Here is a 20,969-nt window from a genome sequence, read left to right as displayed (position 1 = left end):
CGTACGTCGACCACCATTTTTTATTGCTCTCTTCCGGTGTCCTGTGGTAACCTAGGAATTAAAATACACCGAAGAATAAGAACATTCGCATGGGGCGACAATCGACGACCTTGTTTTTCGACTGTCTATGCTTTCTTGCTGTCCCGGCTGGGCGTCCTTTCGGTCGAACTCGACAGGTTACAGTCGAAGCTCGAAGCGCATATAACAACTCGATTCGTCACAGCAGTGCGTTGGTATAACTACCATTGAAATACCTCTACACCTTCAATCTTTTTTTAGGCTTGTTCAAGGCATTCTACAGATTGTCGGTTGGCTAACTGGTCCGTTTCTATCTCAGCCAGCTTCTTCGCATATCGGGTAAGGTAGCGTTGCCTGAGCCAGAAAGCCAAATCACCTACCTCACTCTATTGGCTCTCGGCCTGGGTGTCGATCTACTTCGTGTGCAGCTGCAGCAGCATTCGTTGAGGCGTCCAGTGCATCCACTACAACTGACAATGAAAGAGAAATTCACAGCAATAGCATGTGCGGGGGAAAAAGTGCGTCCGGCCGCAGAAGTGCACTTCTCGAGATATGCTCGAGATATACTACAAAGTCGTGTTGCAGATGAGGTCAGGGCAAGAAAAGACCGTATACGCACGCCAAAGGAAGAAATTCAGCCTGAGTAGACAAATATATTCAGTAAATGGATTGAGCATGCCGGCCAGGTGGAGAAGCACACCTTTTCGATGCCTTTTTCATCTCGGCCAGAAGCGCTTCTCACTAAAACTCGTCCTCCCTTTCTCTTTCATCAAGCTCGAAAAACGCCCGGCAAACAAAGGCGAGAGAGAGACAACCCGGGAGAGATTCACGCTGCCTTCGTGAAACACGTGCGCGAACCATGCCCATTGCCGGAGCTAACAAGATTAGAGCCTCGGAATTCATCCTTGTTTGACACAGGTGACGCCTGACATTCGGTGGTCCCTAGAGGATAGATCGACTTTGACCCAAGCGCGGCAAACATCGAGACGTCTCGGCGTCGCTGTATCCCGCGATCTTTGCAGCTATCAGGCCTTTATCGCTCGATACTCTAAGACACTTAGTTTCTTCACCTTTTCACGACCTTTGAGAATGGCTGTAATCTAAGTTTCTTAGCGGGCGGCGGGCGGCAGATGGGATTGGCAGAGCTTCATCTCAAAGAGCTGATCTACAAGGCTAAATGGTTTCCAAGAGCTAAACAGATCTATACCAATGAAATTATCAGTTCGCGAAGGTTTTTCTATTATTTCATTTATTGTTTGTTCCCTATTATCTTGAACTTCTTTGCCTTAGTGTTATTAACAGCACCACTATCAATGCTGACGCCTTTGCTCAAAGTGAAAATACATTTTTAGCTTATGGTGATAATGTAACCCTCCTTTGGTTTGACAAAAAGAGTGCTTTTGAGGCATTACATCTAACTGAACAATTTTGCGAGATTTCAAGAGGGCCTCTTAATTTAAAAAAATCCCAGAAAAAATTCGTTACCTGTGCCAGGGGGGTTGTGTAAAAATTGCCCTTGTATTGTGGCGCACCATACATCGGCCAAACTGGACGATGCGTCAACGAAAGATTAGGAGAACAGCGAAGATTACTCGGCGGAGATTCCCCTGATAATCTCGCTAAACATTGCCGCACGTGTAGCACAATCGACCAAAAAGAAAATCCAGCGCAAAACGCTTTTCGACAAAACGGCCATCCTATTCAGGAACAGGGATAAAATCACGCGTTACCTCATGGAAGCCTTACATATGCGCATCAGTGAAGATAAGTGCGTTAGACTTCCGTCCGCTTCTCTGATAGGGAGTATGTGTTCTTGGCCAAATCATTGGTATTCACGGGGTAACATGTGATGTTCATGCCTTTATTGTTTTGATCTTGTTGGTGTTCCTATTGATTCGAGCATATGTCTGGAATAAACCTGCAGTTGTGAGTAGCGCTCCTCTTTGTTTTTCTCGCTTGTCCTCGTTTTTCCGCGCCAACTTCTTCAGCATGCATATCAACCGACTAGCCCAACTTTCTGTTCTCCTAACTTATCGAAAGATATTTGTGGCAATGGTACACTAGACCAAGGCACTTCTCTCTCGTGGTCGACACTAGGGCTACAGTCTCTGCTGAGTAAAACAGGTATATTCCCACAACTTAACGCTCAATGCACGTCTTCTCGCACACTCTCAACTATGCAATGGAAGATATAAGCATTGTAAGATGATTTCTTGCCGTAGTGTCTCATGGCGAGACCACAGCCAGTGTGCTGTTCATCATCACGACCAAAGAAACGTCTTTGCTCAGGCCATACGCCATCCGCAGCCTGGGCTGAGGGGACTTGCCCAGCGGTCCCCTTTTCGTTTGGTTTCCCGCGATGCACCTTGAAGCAGCCTCGAGGAGGGGCGCATTCCTTCGTTAGTTACCTTAACTAACAAGAGAGGGCGCCAGCTTCGCAGCTCGAGAGAGGGCTTGCGCACGCGCGGGAGAGTTCTTCGGCTGGGATCGTCGGCGCGAGCGGACGTGTCGCTCGTGCCTCCGATCTTCGCCAGCGGGGCGAGGAAGCGGCGGGGGGTCTTGCTCCCGTATCGTCCCGTTCGGCCTCGGAGTATCCCTTGCCTAGCGTGGGCGAACATTCTCTCGTAACCTTGCTTGTGAGTCGGCCGACCTCGATTCTTTAGCGTGTTCTGTTGTTAGCTGGCGTTATTGTTGCAGCAATAAATGCTTCTTTGTGTCAGCCAATGCTTCGTTCCTTTGTTCACTCTGAGTAAGGCCCGCCATGGTCGGCGTGCGCTCGGTAGCGTACGCGATCACGGTGTGGGGTAAGGTGGTTTTGAACTTCAGTCAGCCGCGGTTAAGCGGCGAGAAACTATTTATTTCACCTATTAAAACCCCACAGGGCATAGACATCGTAGTGTCGACGTTGAGCTGACACAATGTCATGCAGGCAGGCTCCCCCCCCCTTGCTCCCCTCTGAGCTTAGGTTCTGTTTTCGCACCTGTTCACAATGAACCTCAGGCTCGTAATGAATTTCGCAGCACATCCAGCGTAGCTCATTCGTGACGTTGGTTTGAACTGAGATATGGCGCCTACCCTTGGCTCTGAGAGGGGTGGATTCCGGGGAACTGCGCCAGGTGTAGTCGCAGGGAGTAGCAGAACCCGTGACCGCGTCGAAAGGGCCTCTGTCACAGTCGTCGTGCGAAAGAGGTATGCCACGCTGCGTTTGTATGTGGATCTCTGCGACGCTAACTAAGCTGTCATTGCCGACACGTTTCCTCTCCCCAACACGGAGGAACTCCTAGACCAGTTCACAAGTGCGACGTGTTTTTCAAAGCTTGATTTAGGGTCTGCGTACTACCAACGTGAATTCACGCCTGAGAGTCGTGACCTGACAACTTTTATTACGCACGATGGACTGTTTCGTTTTTTTTTGGCATTTGTTCCTGCGACTTTTCATAGAATGATGCAGCTGTTTTTGAAAGACTGCAAATGTGTGCTTTGTTGCATTGCCGAAATAGTCGTCCGTGGAAAGGCGTGCGCGGAGCACAACGAAAGTTTCGAACACGTCCTAAGATGTATCGGCGGCGATTATGTGGTTGCGAGAAGAAATTGGTACATATCATGTGTGAGTGCCCTCCTTTGGTGACCGAAAGGCATGCGGCACGTTGTGCTCTGTTCTGCCTCGATATTCGCCATTTAACAGAATATAGGATCCTGCCACCGTGACCACAGAAATCAAGTGTCTTCATGGCCTTCCAGGCACTGTTTTGCTTGCTGAGAGCGACTGGCTTGTGGGACCAATTGTGAATGTGTGTCGCCCCTTCTCACTTCTTAATCCCATCATACCTCTTCTCCAGTGCAGGATAGCCACCAGAACAACATATTGGTTAACATCGCTGCCTTCTCGCTTTCTCTCTCTCAGGATTGAAGCTAAATTATGACTGCGTTTTTGTTCCTGAGCTGCAGTTCCTGGGGCTTGGTGTTAGCGGAAAAGGCCGGTATCTATTGCCCTCTGGAGCAGCTCGTAAATGTTTATCACGTGATCAGCACTGACTTGTTAGTTGAGAAGTTCCAGGCAATGTTTCCTGAAGGACTCGGTAAAATGAACAGTGTAACGGCAAGTATTCATGTGTCGGAAGGCGTGAAACCCATTTTATGTAGAGCACGATCCGTACCATTCGCTTTGTTAGATTTGGTATCGCAGGAATTGCTGAGGTTGCAGCGTGGTGGGATACTAACTCTGGTGCGCAGTTGGGAGTGGGCCGCTCTGCCAGTGTTGAAGGGTGATGGTCGGGTAAGAATATGTGGAGACTGCCAGAGCAGCTGGGCTTCAAAGTTAACATCCAGAACTTTGCCGTATTTCGAAGGGGTGTAAACGGCCACGCACCAAAGCCACTCTGGTGATGCACTTAAGAGCACCCCAGTTGTTTAACGTTATATCGCTGAGGGTACCGTTCGACAGAGAACCCTGCGTCGTAGTTGGCGTGCGCCAACTGACCAGCGTCCCTATGCCATGAATTCATAGGATAGGAATAACTTTATTAAAATGCCGGCAACCGAAGGTTTAAGGTGTCGTGACGTTGGCCAAGCGTCAACTCGGGGTTATGTCCTACTCTTCGCTACCCCAATTCGGCCAGTTTGGGGTGGGTCGTGAGGCTTGTGGTTTTCGAGTGCACCCCGGGCCCACTGGACTGCCCATAGTTTAGTGTACTAGTCTGTAGACTACACTGCTCTTCGAAGTTCGGGCGGGTATGTCCGGGGGGTAGCTTCGGTCGAGATCCTGGCACAGTCCCACATGATGTGTCATTGGGCCGCCGGACCCACTGCACACACCACTCAGATAGAGTTCTGGGTGAAGCACGTGCAGCACTCCCGGGGCGAGGAGTGACCCGGTCTGTGTCTGCCTTAGGATGCGGCCTCCTCCCGACTGAGTGCCGGGTGGAGAGGCGGCATTGTCCGTCCGGCTAGGCGGTAACACTTGGTAACTTCGCCATAACTGGTCACTCGGTCCTTGGTTTCAAACCACCACACGGAACGGTCACTCTCGGCGGCGCGGAAGGTAAGCGCTCGCGCCGCCGAATGGGCCGTCTCGTTGTGGTTCGGTGAGGATGCACTCTCTTTTTTGAACTGGGTGAAGCAACGCAACAGAAGACGAGACAAGAGAAGGACAAACACCAGCGCTGACTAACGACCAAATGGTGTATTGTTACAGGAGAGGCAGCATACAAATTAAATGACATGAGTAAAAACACAAGAAAAACATGAGAAAAAGATACCACGCAACCTGACTGAAAAAGGCGCGCCAATGATCAGATACGCATGTTCCTTTGGTAATAGATGTATCTACGGGCTGCTGATACAGGTGTTACCTAGCTTTTTTTATAAAGCAGGCCTCCGAAATGAGCCTCAGGGTCTCATGTTTATATCGAGCGATGGTAGTGGTCTGATTGAGATGCTCTTCGCAATCTTTACGCTCTGCACAATGCAAGATGGTTTCTGCGTCACTTGTTCTCTATATATTTTGCGTGTTCACGTTGTCGATCGCTTTTGCAGCGTCCTGTCTCACCGATGTAGAAATTGTCACATGATGTCGGGATCTTGTAAACAACACCAACACGACAGTGGACAAACTTCCGCTTATGCTTCTTCTGGCAGCCTTTTTTTTCTGCTTCCATCTCTGTCTTCGCGTTTGCCCAATCCGCTAAGTTTATTCCTGGCTGAAAGAACCAGCCTAATGCCTCCTTTGCTCACTAATTTCTTTAGAATGTGCGAAACTTTGTGCACGTACGTGATGCGTGCTGTTTTCTTTTTTCTGCCTGACCCGTATCGGTGCGTTTGTTTTTTCGAAAACTATATTCAGAAAGCAAGGACTCAGCAACACTTCACACAATCTTCTTGGGGTATCCCGCTGCAGATAGCCTGTGAAGCCTGTTCACCTGTGCGTAGAAACAGCTTTTTGTCTGGTGCACACGTGATCTTTGCAGTGCGGCTCTTAGGCATGCCTTGGCGATACCGCGCATAACAATCTAGGAGTGATCCGACCGGATAGGGAGAAGGGTCTTCCTGGACCGCGCCAAGTGTGTCCAACAAATATGGCTGTTAGAAATTGTCAGTTCCATGTCTAAAAACCTGAGCCTATTGTTATAGGGGAGCTCTGAAGTCAATTGGAGGTCATTACACTCTCCAGCGTGCGCCGGGAACCACTTCTCTTTTATTTTCACATTTGAACCTGCCCTCCGCGCACCTAGTCTACCCCCTTTAAGCTTTGTCCAGATGTCCCCCATTCATATCTGTTCCGAAGGAATCGTAAAACTTATTGACAACCTTAAACTTTCAAGTAGCCCCGGCCCGGCAATATCCCTGCAAAGGCACTTGAGTCCTCTAAAGTTATATCCAGCCTTATATTGCAGATCATATTCACCCCGCCCTTAGCTTGCAGTTCGATTTCATAGGACTGGAAACTGAGCAGAGAAGCCGCAGTGTACAAATCAGGAAACCGCTCCGATCCATTCAATTATCGGCCCATTTCATTATCTTGCATTGCCTGTAAGATCATGTAACATATCATTTACTCCCAAGTGGCAAGCCACCTGATAATAACTAATTTTTCTTTACGAATCAGCATCGTTTCCGCCCCAGCCTTTCATGCGAGGCCCAACTCTGAATTTACTTCTTTAAGGAGAGGGTTTAGTCGGGCTGGTTGGCTCATGTTCAACGGTACGACGAAACAGCGCCGACGGACGGGACGGAAGAGGAGACAGACACATGCGCTGGACTAACAACCAAATGGTTTATTGCGAAAAAGGGGGGGGGGACAATATGAAGCAGCAGGGCAGCCAAAGCACCGAAGGGAAGCAAATTCGGCACGATCATAACATGACATAAATACGGGAGCTATCAAATCGTCACTGATTAAGAAAGGCGAGCTCCTGTGGGAATAGAGCCACCGATGGTTGGCTTACACATGAAGCACCAAATTGGTGAATGTGAAAAGCCTCTGGTGTCAGGAGCGAGGTATTATCTCTATAGTTGGCTATGATATTGGTCTGGTTCAGGAACGCCTCACGGTATTTTGTAATCGGTGGACTGAGTGACAATGTTATTTCGGCGTGACTGGTTTTCAATACTTTTCGCGTGTTCGCGAAGTCGTTCTGTGACGCACCGACCGGTCTGCCCTATGTAAAAACGGCCGCATGATATGGGATCTTCTAGACTGAACCACAGCAACAGCTGACAAATTTATTTTGGTGTTTCTTCTGACACGCCTTTCTTTTCACTTTCCTGGTTCACCCTCTTGCACAGGCCTCCCAACTTGTTCCAAGGGAAGAGAAAAGTATCTTGACGCCGGATTTGTTCACAGTCTTTTTCAGGTTGTGCGATCCTTGGTGAACATATACGGAACAAACGTGATGTGCTTATTGTCTAGATTGCGCGTGATCTTCTGCATTCGGCTAGTATCGACTCTGCTACGCTAGATAAGATCGTCGTCAGGTAGCCCGCAGAGGTAAGCCTAGTAACCTGCGCGTCAAAGCTGGCTTGAGTTTTATGTACACATGATCTATAAGGAGCGGCTTTCATGCATGTTTTTGCTACTCCGCACTTATCTTAGAGCGGGCCGACTTGAAGGGGAGAAGGCTCTTCCGGGAGCGCGGGGAGCACATCAGACAAACATGGTCGCACGATAGCGCAAGTTCCAGATCTAAAAACCTTAGTTTGTTGTTAGTAGGTAACTCTGTGGTCAGTTGTAGGTTGTTAAGTTCAGTACTGAACACGTCAAAACCTGAGCAACAGTTTTTCGGGCGTCCCCATTGCGAGAAAAGACTAAAAAGTCGTCAACATAACGCATAAGTAACAACGGTGCCGTCAAGCTTGGCTTGAAGTGGTCTATCGCACGAAGCTAAGCACAGGTAATTTAGAACGGGAGCGAGGCTGGATTCAATACACACCTTGTTTTTGGATGAAAAAACTGTCTGCTCTAGCGAACGTGGACTGTAAATAAAAGCGGAACATTCCGAGAAACATGCTAACATTCATACCACTACAGTTCTGAAACTTTGGGACTCCGTCGCGATTAATGCGACTGCTTATTTCTGCGACCATCGCGCTTTGCGTCAGGGGGTACTACAAGTCCTTGACATCTACGAAAACGCGCTAGCATAAGCAGGGCACTCATTTTGAAGAAACTGTGACACGGTCCCAGGCTTTCCGACGAGGAAAGGATCAACCTCAAGGTACGACAGGCACTTCAGCATGAACACCGCTACCTCGGGCTGCCACATTCCTCGTTCGGACACAATAACACGGAAAGGGCAGCTTATGTCTTGGCGCTGAAGAAGATGATTAGGTTAGATGCCTTCGAAGCCTTGACAGATGTCACAAAATTCGGCGCATGTTCGAAAAAAAACCGGCACTGCGCCTTAGCAATCGCTCCCGCGCGCGGTAAAGTAAAACCAAAAAACAGCGGGGAAGAATCCCCGGAGCGCAGGGTGCTTTGCACTCAACTCGCCGTCGGGGCGCCAAAGTAAACATGGACACTCTGCGGCGTCGATTTTTCTCGAATTTTGAAGTTTTTGCTTGTTGTCGACGGAAAGGGGGTAACTTTGTGTGCACCAAAGTGATACGCTCCACCCTTCGCTCCGGCGCCGATGACTCAGCGTGCCGCGAATGACCTAGGTTGTTCTAGAAGGTGGTTTCTGCGCTCGACCAATGGGGTCGCGCGCCCGGCGCAAGGAGTAGTTTGTGCGGTTGAAGCTGCGTGTATGTGCGTGCCTGCCCTGGCGCGAAGAACAAACAGACGAGGACTGCGCCTATAAATGAAGGGCTGCAACCGCTGTCTGTTAGCCCGAGCACTCGGTTAAGCTTCCGAGAAGCGCGCCCGCTCGACTCACGGGAGAACACCACTCGACCAGCCAAGGACCAGCGAGGCAACGTGCGCCAGTCTGCGGATCGGCCCCGTCGTGCTCCTCCGGTCGTCGGACTGTCTCAGTGCCCAGTGAACAAATTGTGTTTAGTTTATTTGTCTCTCTCTGTGTTAGTGCACTTTAGGTGCAAAGATTTTGTTGAATTGTATCTCTCTCGATTGTTACTTTGCATGAGTTGCACTGTATTTGTGATTCACTTTGTATGTCCTCGTACGAGTGATTGTAAATTCCTCTGTATCGTCTCTTAGCTGTATAAACTGTTTTGTTTTGTGAACCTTTGGCTCCGACCCATTCTCTGGCTTGCGACCGGCGAAAGCTGGGCACCAAACGACCAACCCCCTTGTCACTTGGTAGCTGGTCTCCGGCTGAGCTTGCCACGCTGAGTCGAGGGCATCTCCTTTGTGACCGAGACCGCTACCACCACACGCTCTAGGGGTGTCTGGGAACGCACGCAAAAGTGCACGAAGTGGTGACAACAGAAGAGGCTAGTCTTGAAAGGCCAGCCCGTTCACAAAGCTGTACTGCCTGCTCTTGCACTTTCAACAGTTTTACAGTTTTCACTTGTTTGAAGTTGGCTGTGACGGCAGCTTGAGCCTTGTCGTTGTAAAGGTCGTTTGCCACGACGACAAAACCACCCTCTTTGTCCGACTGAAGGAGCTTGACGCCAGCGTCAATCTCCAAGAGAAGGCGACATTTTATCCTTTGTTGTGCACTTCCGTACGCGCTGCAACAAGGAATATTCTAGCTGCCAGAGGCAGGAAATGCAAGTAGAAACCTTCCAACTTTGCACATAAATACGCAATCCAAAGTCCTTACCAGTAACTTTTGAGAGGAAGCACATCGGGAGGCACAACAGTCTTAATCGGCTACTTTCTGTACACACCCGATGGTAAATGAGCAGTGAGCACACGAAAAAAAATACAACAAAGTATAGACATCTGGATCGGTAAGCTTCTCTCCCAATATGCTCATTCAAAGGCTTGTGGTGGCAGAATCCGAGGGCGAATGATTCTAGAGCAAGGGGAAAAGTTGTGGGAACAGTCTAAATTCTAACGGGGCACACAAACCTGTGGGGAAAATGTATACATTTAGCTCAGGTGTAAAAGATAAAGGGCAGGCCTTAGCATTTCAAAAAAATAAAAAACACCAATGGAAAACACTTAGAGATGCCGAAGGCTGCGTACATTACCGCTAAGCGTTTAAAGTTTGACCGCAGTAGTAATCACTTTGTTGGGGGAAAAAACAGTGAAACAATGACGAGGGACGAAGAAGAATTCACAGCACAACGGCTGGACTATCAACTGTGCTTTACTGAACGAGACACTTTCCCAGTACGGCCCATAGGACATGCGCATCAATACCGAAACTATCACCGAACAGTGTAATCAAATAGAAAAGTAACACAACTATCGCCTGTGCGCCAAAAAAAAAAAAACAAGTTCTTTTTCTAGCAGGCGTACCGAAGTTGCGCTCACGCAATCTTCGCCATGCAAACTGATGTAATAGGCTGCTAAAATTTCGCGTTCTCCTTTCCCCCTGCTTCTGCCAAGAATGCCTACATTGCCAAACAGCGGGTAGCAGCGACAGTGGCGAGGCAGGTTTTGTTAATCTGTACAACCCAAAAGAGTTGTAGTGTTCGCGCAGCGGTTCATTGATACATCGCCCTGTTTGGCCGAAGTAAACCTTTTCGCATGTCAGAGGAAACTTATGCACTACGCCTGTGCAACATTTTGTGAAAAAAAATTTCATGCTTCGTCATACAACTGAGAATTCTCGAATTGCCACGTGATATACGCGAGCACAGTTTCGAGACCTTGCAGGGAGCCGAGCATATAACGTTCATGCCCTGCTTACCAGCAATTTTCTTGATGTTGTGGGCTAGCCCGTGCGCTTAAGGCATAACTTCAAAACTTTTTTGCTCATCGGCAACGACATCAACCCTGCTCTCATTCTGTTTCTTCTTCTTGACCCTCTGCATTAGGGATTCAGCTGCCCCTTTTAGGAGGGCTCTTGGAAACCCCGCAGCCTCCAAACGTAGGAGTCGTTTTTCAGAGCTGCACTTCTTAGCATGGTGGCAGCTTTTCTCCAGAGCATTCCGGAAACTGTTCATAGCAATTCCTCTTTTCAAAATCTTGGAATGTGCGGATGCGAAACTCAACATGCTTTCCTGCTCGTAGATGAAAACATTCAGTATAAATGGCCATTGTCATAGAAGGTGAGGAAGATCTAAGAAACTTATGGAATGTTGACTAGGAAGTTCATGGGTGAAGTTGAGAGAGCGGGAAGAAGCTTTAAAAACATTTAAAATATCTTCTGCAACTACGCTAAGAAGAATAAAACGAATTTTTAAAAGGCTATTACATCAGTTTGCATGGTGAAGATTGCGTTAGCACAACTTTGGTACGTCTGCTAGAAAAAGAACTTTTTTTCTGGCGCTCGGGCGATAGTTGTGTTGCTTATCTATTTGATTTCACTGTCCGGTGATGGTTTTAGTATTGATGCGCATGTCCTGTGAGCTGTACTGGGAAAGTGTCTCGTTCAATGAAGCACAGTTGATAGTCCAGTCGTTGTGTAGTGAATTCCAACTCTTGACCCTCGTCTGTGCTTGACTGGTTTTTTCACCTATGTACAAACTGGCCCAGATTTCAACTCTTTAACAATCACTCTTCGCCGAAGACAGCCATGCTCATCATTTAAAATGGGGTAACTTTCTGTGCACTCCAGATAGAGCCAGCGCAAATTCTACATGAAGAGAAATTCCTGGATAAGGATTGCTGTAAAACGCGAAGCGCCACGGTATTGTGCACAGTCCGGAACCTCTATTGTTACCAACAACGAACGCGCATTGCGCCGGTACCCTGAGGGTGTGAATGACGGTACGTGTTCTGCTTTAAAAGAACCAATTTTCAAAGAAGTACTGAATAAAATATCACTTTTCTGCCATTTATAGCACGTAATGTTATGGCTCTGTTAAGAAGCCATCACCCATATATCCATTGGAGCACGTGGAAGTATCTAAGAACATTAAATAAGAAGCAGAAAACGCTGCCCGCAATTAAGTGGGGAAAAAACACTCGAGGAACAGATGTACGACAATGCGCACATTATCAGGTCAAAAGTAACACATTCGTATCCTGCATCGAATGGCGTCAGTGCTTGTCCTGAACTAACAATGCTTAAGCTGCTTTTTCACATAGCAAGTCGTTATTGGTATGATCGAGAGCACTTCATGCGGGTGACTCAAATGTCCCGCTTCTACACGATGAAAAAAAGAAGCGGTAATCCTTGAAAGCGAAGAACAAGTAGACACCTTGCAAGCCGACCAGAATGTTCACAATACAGTCGATAGTCTTAGACTCAATCAACGTTCCCACGAAGGCGACGGGCCAAGGAGCACACATGATCATTGCAAGCCTCACAAACAGAACTGCATGGTTGCGTTGCTTCGTGCTTCTCACTTCTTCTAATTCACTAGGCTCCTGTTCTTTCCGAGCAGAATCAACGGCAGAAGACGTCTGGCGAATGTATGAAACCGATTTAAAGTAGAATAACAGGCAGAATAGCATGAGCACCGCCACTGGTATGAGGAAATAGAGAATGAGACTCCAGAAACTCCCTATCCAGCAGAAAGGATGGCCGTAGCTGGGTGACAGGACAGTTCCAGGCAGTGTCCTGTCCACGGTGACTGCGATAACGGTGATGACCAGAGGCGAGCCCCAAGAGTATAGTCCATAGGCGGCCAGCCTGCTGTCCCGAGTCGAAGACAGCTCTATGGTGGTCAGGCTCTTGTAGATGTCGTATGACAGCGCACTCGTCCAGAAAAATGTGGACAGGAACCCGTAGTGAACGAGTACGCCACCCACCACACATCCTGTGGACGGAAGGCTGGCGCACTTTGTAATTAGAAAAACCAAGTGGGTAAGCACGAGCGTAAAGGCGAGACAGAGAGTGCACTTGGCCGTGAAACTTCGCGATTTCTTATAGACACAGAATATAATGTTCTTTAGCAGAAGGCAGCTTATCGAGAGGGATATCCAGATCACGGTGAGATAGTGCTCCACGTCATCGCTTCTGGAAAACTGAACTTCCTCTCCGTGGCTCGCAGGGAGGGATGTTGACGATCCGTCCAAATTTCTGGCTTGGTAGAGTCTTTTCACGTCTGTGTCTTGGTTGATGTAGCAACGGCCATTGTATTCAGCAACGCAGGTTGGCGTCACTTCCACAGACCTCACAACTGCCGCTGAATTAAGCGGGTGACTCACCTTTGAAAAGGAGATCACCTCATAGCTTGTTTTGCGGCAGGTTAATGTGGACTGGCTTGTCCCATTGCAAATGGCGCAGTAGATGTTCTTAAATGCTACCCCACTGCTGTCTTCTACGGGAGCGTAGTACATCCTACATTTACGGGCCACATTTTCAGGCACATGCTGAGGGCATGTTTCGTGTAAATAAGCCGAAGTGCATGCCCTCAAGTGGAGCGCGGGCTGAGTGAAGATCTCGTCTGGGATGTTGATCATTGCATCTTGCCCTTCTGTGTAGCTCGTGTTCCAGAAGGTGGCGTTCACAATGTCGTTGTTACAGAGAGCACAGAAGCCATTCCTGAAAAAGAAAGAAAGGCACAATGAAGGTCCCCTGTCCAACGAGGAAATCCAGCAATAAGCAAAGGTAGGACGCAGTGCCTTTTACGCTCGGCTGGATACAACTTTTTTTTGCAGATGACAGGCCGTGGTGAAGATTTAGTGCAAGACTGCAATACCTTGAAAACGATTAATCTTCATGACTGGAGGATAGCACAATACAAAACGAACCGTCAGCGCCGATAAGAGAATGTTCAGTCGGCGGTCGGCCGAAATCGAAATGTTCGTCGTTTTTGGCCATGCCTCATGTGAAGGTAACAGCGAACTTCTGAGGTAAGGGGCCCGTGAACACCCACAACAATCCCTAACATTGTAGGGACAGCCGCCAGTGATATTTGGCGTTATAAGCAGGGGAAGCCGCTGAGCTTTCGACCGATTACGCCGCTTATGTGTGTGCTATTGTTTTCTTGACGAGCGGCAAAGATAATTAGCGAGGAACCCGTGATGGCGCGGCTCCCCTCATCGGCTGTTCACGGGCTCTTTCGCCCTGTGACGTAGATGCGCGGTCAGAAAAATCGCCGAGCCAGGGATGTCGGCCGAAATGGAACTCTGCGCTATTGGCGCCGGGTCAGCTCAATTTACGTGACGCGTCTGCAGATGCATAGACACATTCTGAGGTGGATTGCGCTTACTTTTAAACCTTTCCATTACCGCTTGTACGGATGTTGAAACAGTGTTTTCAGAAATGCTCGGTGCACGTCGTCGGCCGATACAGTTGACTAAAAGGTGGTTTTTGGCTCTAGAATTGAGAGCGGGACATTTGTCGAAGTTGTAGTCTTGCGGCGCTGGAGGGAAAGCAATACCGCGCTAGTTAAATAGATGCCGGCGCTGGCGCGGATGGCCAGCGTGTGCTGCATTGTAATCACCGCGTAGAACTTGCGAGCTTAAACTTGTCCCCCCTTTCGCTGCGCGCCGCTTGCGGACTCATCCATCGTTGTTATCCGAGCCGCTTCCGGCAGCCGTTAGCCTGCGCACTCTTCGTTTTGAAACTTGAGGAAAGGTTTGCTAGATGAAGAGATAATTTGCAGATTTAAATTTCAATTCAGGAGGTCCCATCCTTAACTGCGCACAAGAGTTCACAGCTTTTTGTAAATTGGTTGTCGGGGAAAAGTAATGGCCCAATATCTGTCTCACATCTCGGCGGACACCTGAACCACGCCGTAAGGGAAGGGATGAAGAAGGGACTGAGAGATGAAGGAAGTAAGAAGAAAGGTGCCGTAGTGGAGGGCTCCGGAATAATTTCGACCGCCTGGGGATCTTTGACGTGCACTGACAGTGCACAGCACACGGGCGCCTTAGAGCCTCCAACGAATCGCTGCCGCCACGGTCGGTTTCGAACCCGGGTACTCCGGATCAGTAGCCGAGCGCCCTAACCACTGAGCCACCAGCACAGATTTTCCCTAACAGTATTTCGGCGTTAGACAGCGTATGCGTTCCTATCTATGGCTGCTACACTGAGACGCCAAAGCTTGACCTGGCGCCAATTGGCGTAAACGAATTCAATGCAGCTTGCTCTGTGTTATCGCTGGGCCTGCCTTTGAAAGCGTCCACCGTTTCATTAGTGTTATCACTATTTTGAGCGCCTTCTTTGTTTTCTTGAACTTTTCTAGCAACAGTTGGGAAGCTGTGAATCTGTGTAAAGATGAACCCTTGACCTCACGTTCTGGCATCTTCGTTCTTCAGCGGTGCCGTAAAGGCTCTATTATACTGTTTAGAAGCAAAAACATGTTGCTCGGTTACTTTTTGCAAAGAGGGTACCTCAGAGTGCGCTGTTATGTATTTATATACGATGCCTTCTTTGTGCTTCAAGTTAAGGCTTCAAGACAGTTGTGAACTGGTTCGCGGTTTGCAGAGAAGGTTTTAAACGTATTGTGCACATTTGATTATCAGCGTACTAAGTTTCACACAGCGGGGTCCTGAAGGCGCTTTTTTTATACCTGGTTTAAAAATAAACGCCACAAAAATGTCCTGTTGGTGTCCCAGAGGAGCTTCCTTTGAATGGGTTTTTTATCGGAGTGCCGTTCTGAACAGCCTCTAGCAAAATCACGCTTACAAGGCGCATGTTTCTTCAGTCTCCTCTCCTAGTATAGAATGAACACGATACAGAGATCATCTTGGCACTAGGCACTGACTACAGAGGAAGAGTACTCCAGAGACTATGGGTGTATATTGCAAAGTTTTGTCAAAACAATTTAGAATTGGTCATGCGCACTTTCTCAGAACTATGAAGACTGCCTTTCTGAGGACATCAGTAGATTTTTGTCATTTACCTTTATAGAACTTCTTTTTTCGCGCTGTAAACATCTTCAACACGCCCAGCACGGTAGACAGAAGGCGACGTGCCGCAAGAATGCTTTTTAGGAAAGTAGCAAGGCCAATGCTCTTAATTGTTCAATTTGTCGGATTTCTTATCGGGCATGTATTGCATATGGCCATCCTGGATAGCTTTCAAACAAACTAAATTTGTGTGTATATACAACGGCTTGTTATGTGCATCAGCTGTGAGTTGACATTTTTTCAGTGGTTATTTGCATTATGGTTAGAAAGTGCGTGGAAAATAATCGACTAATTGTTTAGCAGACAGAGGTCTACAGACTGTCTATGCACAAAAGTATACTGAAAATTAGGATCATAAACCTACAGAATGACTTCAAGCATTTTATTGCCCTGTGTCTACTAGACTTCGAATACACTTAGGTCTATAGAATGTTTACTCAGAGATATCTACAATAAGTGCATATACATGCATATACATGCATATACGTGCATATACATGCATATATACTTGTCTACAGTATTTGTCAGTATAGTCAGTGTAGACTATACTGACACATATTCATGGACAGTCTAATAAAGGCTGAGTAAATAAATTTTTTTAGGAGCAGTTAGCTGTCGAACATCCAAAACCCTTTTTTTCTGTAGAGTACAAACCTTCGTAGTAAAGTACCGCAGCTTCCTGTAAGCTAACGTAGCACAGTACGCATTTCCCCACCTGGAAATGCTAGTGCTCAGCAGAAAATCGCACCTCAATAAAGCCACCCCGGCGGGTGTCCAGAGTTCATAATTCGCGAGCATTGTCAGAAGCGCGAGCAATTTTCACACAAAATGCCACTATCGTGAAAATCTTGTCTGTAGTTTCTTTAAAAAAATAAACAGCTCTCTACCACTTTTGAAAGCGCCCTACTCGAGACTTATAGCGATATGGGTATACAGGCATCCCGTGGCAGCTAACAGATACCGCCACTCCTTTACTGCTGTAATCTCAAAGACGTACCTTTGCCGCCTGTTTGATAAGATAAATTTGAATGCCTTGTAGTGATTACCCTTGCGAGATAAATTTCTCATGTTAATACCGCTCACTATCGAGACTTTTAGAACGTGATAAAGGCATCACGTGACAGCTAACAAATATCGCCATTCTTTTACTGCTCTAATCTCACAGACTTACCTTTGCCGCCTGTGCGATAAAATGAATTTGAATGTCTTCCAGTGATTTCTCATGTCAATACCGTTCACTATGAGGCTAAAAACTCATTCCTGAAGCGAAACACTTCACTTTTATACAACGCCTTTAGGCATACATTGAAAGCACCTTGAAACACCACAGTAACGGTATAGTCAGCGGTACTTCGCCTCGTAGGCTTTTCTTTGTACTGCGAGAAAGCTAGCACGATGATACAAAAATGCGTGTTAGTTACTAATGCGCTCACACAGCTGGAACCACTGCCGTTCCTCCTTCTTCCTTAAGTAGGAGAGATGGAAGTCGGATGTTTTTGATAACCACACTTTAGCATCTTTTATGGAAGAGAAGCCGGTTTGTACGGTATAACTGTATCTCGTGACGGAAATTGCAGTAAATGGATGCATCATATCAGGCTGCAAAAAAGGCGAACATTTGAAAGATGCGAAGAGGTGAAGAACGAAGTTTCCTGTGAGTCGTTTCGGAGTTCCTTACCTGTATGTAACGTGGTTGGTGCCTGTTACTGGAATGCGGTAGAAAACGTCATTAAAGGACTCGGGTTCTTCGCATTCTCTTCTTACGTCATCGTCAGGCCACATCTGCGGACATCCGACGACCATTTTAAGAGAAACAGGAGGCGCTAAGTGGCGCTTCACTTCCACGCATGAACTCCGACAGATGTCGGCCTTCGCGGGTTCACGGAACTCAACGTTCCAACAACAGTCCCCGTAGGCTCTGCAGTTTGTCGCGCACGAACAAGTGACCACAAAAGAATCCGTCAAGCCGCAGCTGATGAGGGATTCCGAGCATCCATGGTAGTGTTTGGGGCAGTCCATTAGTGTCTCGAAGACGTTGTCCGGAAGGTCCTGGTAAGCGTCTCTCGGCAATGTCCACGGTAATTCGCAGGAATCGTTCAAAACATAATCCATCCCGTGAAGAGATGCCGCTGCCAAAGAAGAAAGCAGGTGCGCCATCCATGGAAGATGTGTCATATTCTGCCTTTAAGAAACGGCGTTCCTTGGGAACAACTGCGCATAAAAGGAAGAGTACAACGGAATGTAGGCCAGGTGGAAAGCAGCCTCGAATTATGTGGGTCTACGTTAGAGCTGCTGTAGGGTGGAAACTTTCGGGACAAAAAAACAACTTGCAGGATGACTACACTGTCGAAACCTGACATAAGAGTGTGCTGAGGTTATGCCAGGAGGTACTTACAGTAAAGATATGCAGGATAGGTCGCCCAGCGTGCTGTCGTGCACCATGAAAGTGCAACTGCATAGATTTTGGAAATCGACGCTCTTAAAAGGACTAGAGTTTTAAATGGTGACATAATCACCAATTAAAATCGGGACGGCCTTCAAGCTTCGCAGCGAACAACGCCAAGTGGGGGGCGCGTTCCAACTCATAAACGCCTGCTTTGAAAACAAAAAACCCTATGTCATTGCAGGCAAAGCCCGCCGAGCTTTATTTGGTAGCCTTCAACGAGGCACGGCAGGGTGCGGCTGGCGACAGCGGTAATTTGAAATCATACATTCCGTGGCGTCACAGTGAACTTCCCCGCAGTCCTCCGGTGGTTTGTGAAGAAGCGCAAAATTCAATCGTCGATTACGTCATTATTTAAAGTGCTTATACAAAAACACTTGGAATGCTTTGCCTACAGCTTCTACAGATTTGAATCCTTGAATACCGTGAAATTCCCAAAAAGTGGTGCAGTTGCCCTTTAAGTAAGGCTTCACGAAGTTCACTAGTTCTTTCTTTAAAATAGCCGCTTTTTGCCGGAAAATAGCACACTCCGAAATAATACGATTAAACCGAGAATCAGTCTGTCCTGGTGTGGATTATGAAAAAGAGAGCACTGAAGCTGTGCCAGCGCTCGTGACGCATATGTGCGCGCTGTTACCGACACGACGAAGGTCAGTTGTCTACTGCGGCCAGGCGTGACGAAGCTTTGAAGACTCGTTAGCGAGCCGATTGAATGAGGGGCGAGCAGCTGCGGAAAGTTCGATCGAGTGCCGCGTGCCATACCATACTACACTATACTATACTACGCCATTCAACACCCCACCGTACAGTATACAATACAATAAGTTATACTATGTTGGCCATACCAGGCATACGATGTGCGGCACGGTATTGACATGTCTATACCGCACCGCACTTTGCCATAATGCAGAATAACGTACCTTTCTTCAGGTCCCGGGGATGGATGAACCGGACGGAATGCGCACCCGGCAGTGGCGGAAATGAAGGGACTCGAGGGATCGCAATCGACGGGGTTTCGTGGTGCGTCCGTTAAGCACGGTAACGAACTGGGCGCATTTCCCGCACAACGAGATCCAGACCGAAATGCTCGACATCTGATATTCAACAGTCAACGGGTCGAAGGATCGGCTCAGATGACGCGGAATAGCCTGTGATGAGCACATCTGGAGCTGTACAAATATCGACACGCCTTACTGTTTACGTAACTCATGAGACAGCCGGCATTTGGCTCCTATAGCACTATAGCTTATCGCACCGTTTTTTTTACGCTAGGATGGCCAGTGAAAAGGGGGTGACTTACATGTCTTCACTGACACCGATAGGAACTGCTGTTCTTAACGCTTACGTCAAAGGCAACGCTGTTTACACGATTGAACTATACCTACTCGAATTTAAGCGTTCGGACGTTACAGTGAGCTGATGAAACTGGATTTCTTCAGGATGAAGGCAAGAGCTCAAGCGCAGTGTGCTGGCGCGACCTTCAGTGACAAGGAACTGTACCAATGCTCGGTGACACTTGCTTGTTTTACCGATAACTCGCGAAAGCCGGAAAATCGTTATCAGTGACCGTGGGAGTTATGCCAACTGGGACATGCTGTTCAGGGGACGCAGGAACACAAACGAAGTAAGGCATTTCTATAGACGGCTCCTTGCGTCTGACCGCGAAGAATTTACGTTTGGAGTTTTTGTGATGCACGTTTGGAGAGATAGACAAATATTCAGACATACATAAATGAAAGGATATAGTATACACATTGGCACGGAAGAAAGGCACGAGGCACAGTTCACCGAAAGCGTTGTAGCTCCAAGAGGACGTGAGTATTAAACTTAATTATCTTCCGGCGCCACCTGGAGACACCAGGTGGCATTTTTCCCCTGTTCTCGGCGAAAAAAAAAAGAAAAAAATTGGTGGAAACTGAGCTAACCGGCGGGAGTAAAAGAACCGAACAAACGGAGGGTGGGAAATGACAGCAGGTGGAATGACTTCGGGCAAACAAAAAGAGAACGTAGAAGCGCTGTTCGTCAATGCGTGAAGTAGGGCGTCATATGGAGTACATGCACTATATCATGCGGAGGTAGATAGCTCAGACTCTGCAGAGTACCGCAGGAGATTATTTCTTAAGTCACATCCGTGATGCGGCGCAACACTTTGAGGGAAGTACTAAGTGGCGACTGAAGAGTTTCTGCGGCAAGCCTGCCTGACTGAACGGGTTCGCACCCAGTTGGTCGTCGGAATCCACTTCGTTACCCATTATCACACATTGTCACGTACTAGAAGACGAAAAAGTGGGCACTAGCGCGGCATGGTGCACTCACGCTAGGCCCACCGACATTAAATCATTGCATCGCCATTTGTCATGTAGTCCTGTCTTCACCGGCTTGCCGTCACGTAACAATACTTAGTTGTAAACACAAAATAAAGCTGTTATCAGAAACAACCACCGCGAGACTTCATTTTTACAGGCACAATCAACCATTTCAGGTGGTCCTATATAATGCACTTAATGATCCTGTGTGTGATGCAAGTAAATCTGTACCCAAAAGTATATGCATTTACCGTCCGTACAGCGCATACCAGGCACGAAAACATCCGATAAGTTATTAAGCATGACGCATTTGAACTGCAGGCCTCGTCTTTCAAGGAACGGCATCCGCGAGCCGTGGTCTCGCCCGACGTGTGACACGCCCACA

The 20,969-nt window shown here is 47.8% G+C and overlaps 1 protein-coding gene across 1 annotated transcript; it reads right to left on the bottom strand.

Annotated features, from left to right (window-relative positions):
• Nucleotides 1–11,367: 11,367 nt before the first annotated feature.
• LOC144106356 (putative G-protein coupled receptor Mth-like 4) lies at nt 11,368–13,517 on the bottom strand. The gene has a single exon (XM_077639135.1). It carries the CDS (start codon nt 13,436–13,438, stop codon nt 12,149–12,151), a length of 1,290 nt encoding a protein of 429 aa, XP_077495261.1. The 5' UTR covers nt 13,439–13,517; the 3' UTR covers nt 11,368–12,148.
• Nucleotides 13,518–20,969: the final 7,452 nt, after the last annotated feature.

The sequence above is a fragment of the Amblyomma americanum genome, chromosome 10 (assembly GCF_052857255.1).
Source record: "Amblyomma americanum isolate KBUSLIRL-KWMA chromosome 10, ASM5285725v1, whole genome shotgun sequence".
In the NCBI taxonomy this organism is placed as follows: domain Eukaryota; kingdom Metazoa; phylum Arthropoda; class Arachnida; order Ixodida; family Ixodidae; genus Amblyomma; species Amblyomma americanum.
Note: the sequence above shows the minus strand (reverse complement) of the source record. Positions and strands in the feature narration are given on the sequence as shown.

Coding starts and splice junctions, on each gene's coding strand:
- LOC144106356 (XM_077639135.1), bottom strand. CDS start 13,438: ATGATCAACATCCCAGACGAGATCTTCACTCAGCCCGCGCTCCACTTG.